We start from the raw sequence: 6,319 nt of genomic DNA, 5'->3' as shown, positions 1-6,319 counted from the left end.
ACGGTGGTAATAAGAATAAAACTAGTCTGATTTTAGTTGAAAAGTCACTTGATTACGAATATGAAAATTCTTTTATCGGCTCATTTTCTTCATAAAATTCTTTTCAATAAAAAACCATTGGGAGGGAGTGGTTATGAAAATTTGTAAACAAAAGAAATTTTTTTTCGTAATCAAAATTTCATCATTATAGGAATAACATGAAAGTTTTGATGAAATTTTAAATCAATTTTATTACAACTATTTAAGACCATTTACCAAACCGGCAATTAGAGTTTTCTTAAGTGGCCAAAAAAAAAATACAATAATTACTTTTATAAACGCCAATTAAAAAAGGCATTGTATGGCAAAACAAATTCTTAGCTAATCTAACCTAAGTATTTTATTAATAAATTAATATTAACTTCATAAAGAAAAATACAAAACCATTTCCAATACAACCAAGATTAAGCTTAAGCAGACAATCTGATATTAACACAAAAAACTCTGTAATTGAAGAATTACAATAAAGCTGTTTAGTTTCATTGTTTAGTCTCAGGCCAAACACTGATTTTCTCTTTCTCACGCTTCAAATACAAAGCACTTACAGCTGCCATAAAATATACCTGTATAAATACTATTGCTGGTGTATGATAATTTATCACGCTTTTTCCCGTCGCCAATTCCACTGCCAATAACCCCACTAACCCTAGACCCGCAAGTCTCCCATTTACCCGTTCTGAATACGGGCTGAATCCGAAATCCACCTTCAACCCACCCGATACCGCTTCTTTTAGTGGAACTGGAGGTAAGAATACCCCACTTCCGGATGAACCTGACCCCTCTGTTTGCTTTCCTTTCTTTATCTTTCGGATTTCAGCTTTTTTCCCGGTTCCGGATCTGTACCGGAGCCGTACTTGGGATAGACGGTCATCAAATGAGTCGGATTCTGGTTCTGGGTCGGGTTGGGAAGAAGCTTTAGGGATAAAAGAGCGATGGGTGGAATCGGGTCGTGGAGAAGAGTGGAAGAAGAGAGAGAAGCAACTGGTGCGGAATTGATGGGTTGAAGATGGTGGTGATGATGGTAGTGGTGGAGCTTTTAGCGCCATTCCCAAATTGCTGTAGATTTGTGACATTGTTTTTCTTTTTTGAAAAAAGTATATAATTTTTTAGGGTTTGAATTGGGGAATTTGGATGGATATGTGAGTTTCTATGTTTGTATGCCAAGAAGTTTGTGGTGGATGAGGACATGAGGTGTTAAGGGAAGGGTGATACCCTCGCCTTAATGGCCCCCATGAGTCCCTACATAAACTGAATTACTCGTTTGGCACATGAGATTTCTAGAAGGAAATGGGATTTTAGCCTTGAATAATATGTAAGTCTCTGTTTGTTTAATGGAAATGAAATTAAAACTTGAGAAAATTCCCAAGAAAAAAAAAAATCTTCAAGGGAGGGTGGTAGATGGTAGTTGAATTGAGCTTTTAATATTTCATTATTTTAGTTTGAATGACTTTTAAAGTTTGGTTATGGTTAAAAATCCAAGTGTTTACATGGGAACTACGATCCATACTTAAAATGTCGATAGAGGATTAGGCGATGATCATTTTATCGTGATATCTGTTACAAGGCTGATGATGCCTCTCATTTATTATGTTTTATTGCTCTTTTATTTTCTTTTGGTGCGTCCAATTTTAAGGCAAATATTGTCGAAATTTACGCACAATTTAGTTTTGCTGTTTTCCTACCCCTTTAGTTAAATCATTCAAAGTTTTCTCTTTTCCTTTTATTCTTTATTTTATATTTTATATTTTTAATGTAACACCCGAATTTCCTCCGTTTCCTTGCGGTCATTTAGGAGTGTTACATGAACACTTGTACAGAAGGATCTCTAGGTTGTGTTGTGCACCAATTCACTACGTTGCCCACATACGATTCTTTCATAACTTGTATGAACGGCAAAAGCTCTTCAAATGATTTATCTCAATACAAAAAACCTTTATGATTGCCTTTTGCTTTGATAGACTCTTGTATGTAATTGTGTAGTGATAAGTATTCTTAACCAATAATATGAGATATTTTCAATGAAGGATCTACTCGTATGAGATGCACTATGAAATTGCACACAAAATCACAAGATGACAATGATTAGTGGGGTTAACTTTGCTTACACAAGTATTTTGTTGCTCATAACCTCCATGGACACTTGGACGTATCTTTTCTTGTGCACTCCACAACATACTTCATCGATTCAATCTCAATTACCTTAAATGAATCAAATTCTTGTCCATAGAAAATTTACCATTAAATGTATTATTATTTAACCAAGATCTCCAAGTGTCCATCAACATGGGTTCTACTTCTTTACCACATTGAAACCTAAGATGGATCACTTTTCTTTAAAATATTATCGTTAGCCTCCCTAGCATCATCATCTTCACCTTCATCGTTTGCAACACCCAATTCATTATACCCGAACAAATCAATGTCAAACACTAATGAGTCAAATGTACAAGACACATGATTACTACTTGGAGCTCCTATATGTAAAGATGGTGGCCAAGAAGAAAACTCTGACAGATTATCAATGCTATATTGTTCATCACATAACATTCTTGTGAAAGAACCTACAACTGGACATGAATGATCTATTTCCTAAAACATAATCCAGTTGAGTCACGCCAACTAATCATAATCTAATGCTTTTGAAGACTCAACTCTCTTAAATAATGATAAGAGAAGATTGAAGACTTAATTCTCTTTAATGATGATAATTCAAAACACATATTGATTAAACAAATAAATTAAGTAATTACATTTAATTGTTTAAGTAAGTTTAAAATCATATTTGATATACATTTAATTAATATATGTTTAAGTTCGAAGTTAATGTAATATGCTTAAAGAACTTAAGTTTAGTTTATAAGTCTTGAAATATGTTTCAAAGTCTTGAAGATAATTACGTTTACAGGTAGTTTCGTAATTACATTTGAAATATTTTTAATAGGTCAATGTTCCTTGAAATTACATTTGAAATATTTTAATAGGTCAAGGTTCATTAAAATTAACTTGGATATTATTTGAATTAAAGTTGAATATTTTAGCACACGTTTTTTTGCTTAACGTTTAAATATTTTATATTTAAACTTAAACTTAAATATGTGGTTAAAATTAATTTGATGAAAAATATAGTACAAGGTACACATGTTTTATTATAAATGGTACACGGCTATATTTAATAATTATGCAAGATCTAGATTTTCTATTATTTGGATGAGATTTGAATTTATACTAAAAATAGAAAATGACGATGCTAAAAAATAGGAATTAATTTAAATGGTTATTTAAATGTTGATAAATCTGGTTTGTGCTTATTATTCATTATCTTGTATAAGTACTAACGTGGCAGCATAGCATTGGACAATTGCAAACACAATGACGAAATTATTTTAGTTGTCAGTACACGTCAGTTTGAAGATAACCTCAAGATCTTGAAGACAGGCGCTGAATGACCAGGTCAACAGAAAATAACGGATAGGAGCCTTCTTGTTTTTGAAGATGTGTTGAGGCGTAACACTATATATATGAGGCTTCTTTTCAAAACTAAGATGCACCACTTCTTACAACTTTCTCTCTTGATTTAGAAATTCTCTAAGAGTTGTAATTTGTAATTCGTAATTCTTAATTCTTAGTTCATCTATCTCGTACATTTTGTAATAGGCTTAAGAGTTTAAAAAGAGTTAGATTAAGTTTAATACGCCTAATCAAGAATACTTTTTAAAGTGTTCAACTTGTGAATCTCTATTGTGAAATTTGGGATTTTGCTTTTATTAAAGGAACTTGTAATACGGTTCTTCAAGGGAAGAACGTGGTGAGAGGAGATAGTGAGATCTTCTTGGTTGTATTAAAGTCGGATTAATAAAAGGCGTTGAAATCCTACGGGTTGAAAGAGAACCCATAGGCGGGGAGTAGGTTAGTTAGAATCGAACCTCGTTAACATATCGTGTGTTATACGTTAAAGTTTATTTTTCCGCACATACGTTATTGTTTACAATTGGATCAAAGCTGTTCCAGAAGACAGTTTTGACAGACTCCTCAAACTCTTGAGACAAACTGCCAGAAAAGTTTAAAAAGCCCAAACTCTCTATTCACCCCCCCTCTAGAGAGTATTCAACCTCCTATTAACTTTCATTTGGTATCAGAGCTGAGTTTCACATAAAAAGATTAATATCTTGTGATGGATCCAATAGGAGAAGGGTTGTTTGCTCAAGGACGTTCGTGTTCAAGACCACCTTTGTTTTGCGGTACAAATTTCTCACATTGGAAAACTTTGATGAAAATGTTCGTGATTGATCAAGATATGGAACTTTGGGAAATCATAATTAAAGGACCTAAGATACCTATGAAAAAGGACTCTCAAGGAAATGATGTAATAAATTCCGAGTCCGAATATTCACAAACAGATTTGGAATGGGTTTCCAAAAATTATAGGGCAATGAATCAATTGTATTGTGCTTTGAATGGTACTGAATTTAATCGAGTTTCTTCATGTACAAGCGCCAAAGAAATATGGGACAAGTTGGTTGTGACATATGAAGGAACAAGTCAAGTGAAGGAACAAAGATCAACATCCTCATGCATCAATACGAAATGTTCAAGATGAAAAAGGATGAGAATATAAATGAAATGTTTACTCGTTTTACTTTGATTACTAACAGTTTGAATTCTCTTCGAAAACTTTTACTAATGCAGAAAAAGTCCAGAAAGTCTTAAGGTGTCTTCTAAGATCCAAATGGGGTCCAAAAGTCACCGCCATAGAGGAAGCTCAAGACTTGAGAGTTCTATCGCTTGACGATCTCCTTGGAAAACTCACAACTCATGAACTTACCCTACATGATGATGGAGATAATGATGTAATACCTTCCATTAAAAATCTTGCTCTAAAGGCAAAGAAATCTCATGAATCTTCAAGTGAAAATGAAGATAGTAATGATGAGGAAGATCCATTTGCGTTAATCACAAAAGGTCTTGAAGGAATTATGAAGATGCGTAAAAGATTTAAAAAATTTAAATCTAGAAATAAAGGTAAGTCTTCTAACTCTAATTCAAACTTTAAGACTAACAAACTTGCTTGTTTTGAGTGTGGTTCTACAGAACATATCGTAAAGGACTGTCCTAAAAAGAAAAGACAATCCTACAAAAAGAACAAGAACAAACAAGCGATGGTTGCAACTTGGAGTGATTCCGAAGGATCATCCGAATCCGAAACTGAAGATGGACAAGCTCATGTATGTCTTATGGCTAGTAATGATGACAATGATGATTTAGATCAAAATCACAAAGAGGTACGTGAATATCTTAACACATGCACAAAAGATGAATTGGTTACAACACTCCTTAATATGTTTCAAATTGAGAAAATTTTAAAAGATGAGAAAAACACTTTAGAAGATAGAATACGTCATTATGCTGAAGGTTGTGAAGAAGTCATAAATAAAAATGAATCGCTAAAGGCTGAAAAAACAAATCTTGAAAAGACTGTCAAGATCTTGAAAGAACAGAATCTCAGCCAGACTAAACAGCTTATCGATCTTAAGAATGAGAACAATGATCTTGAAGCCAGGATCAAAACCTTGAAAAATGAGTCTGAGAAAAATCTACAAGCATTAAACAAGCTTAATGAGTCTGAATCCAAATTCACTAAAATGCTTACACGACAAAAACCAACTAGTGATAAAAGTGGTATTGGTTATAATCATGTTACACATAACTATAAGAGTAAAACCACATTTGTGAAAGGTGCAAATAAACATAAACGTACTCCTACTTGCACATTTTGTTGCAAAGAAGGACATATAAGATTTGCATGTCCTTACAGACGTAAGGAAGATTATATTATCAAGAATTCCTTTCCTTTTGAATTACGTGGACAGATAAAGCAAATATGGGTTCCTAAAGGGATAAGACCACCCAACATAGTCTATCCCGAATATGGTTCCAAATTTGTCACTTGGATAGCCAAGTAAGGTTGAGAAAGGTTATTTTTTTTGTTTTGTAGGTTAAACAAAAATGGATTCTGGATAGTGGATGCTCGAGGCATATAAGTGGTAATATTTCTTTATTTTCTGAAATAAAATAAAAATGCAATGGCTCAATCACATTAGGAGATAAAGGTAAATGCAAAATTCTAGGCGTTGGTAAAATTGGTAAGAATCCATCTAAAACTATTGATAATGTTTATTTAGTTGAAGGTCTTAAATTTAATTTGCTAAGTGTGTCTCAACTATGTGATAAAGATAATGAAGTAATATTTGACAAAGAAAAATGTGTTGTTAAAAATCCTAAT

The 6,319-nt window shown here is 33.0% G+C and overlaps 1 protein-coding gene across 1 annotated transcript; it reads right to left on the bottom strand.

The window, feature by feature from the left end:
* Positions 1-250: 250 nt before the first annotated feature.
* On the bottom strand, positions 251-1,420 carry LOC130802408 (uncharacterized). Its single transcript, XM_057666418.1, has one exon. It carries the CDS (start codon positions 1,110-1,112, stop codon positions 519-521), a length of 594 nt encoding a protein of 197 aa, XP_057522401.1. The 5' UTR covers positions 1,113-1,420; the 3' UTR covers positions 251-518.
* Between the last annotated feature and the right edge of the window lie 4,899 nt (positions 1,421-6,319).

The sequence above is a fragment of the Amaranthus tricolor genome, chromosome 16 (assembly GCF_026212465.1).
Source record: "Amaranthus tricolor cultivar Red isolate AtriRed21 chromosome 16, ASM2621246v1, whole genome shotgun sequence".
NCBI classification, from domain to species: Eukaryota; Viridiplantae; Streptophyta; class Magnoliopsida; order Caryophyllales; family Amaranthaceae; genus Amaranthus; species Amaranthus tricolor.
This window is presented reverse-complemented; position numbering and strand designations above follow the sequence as displayed.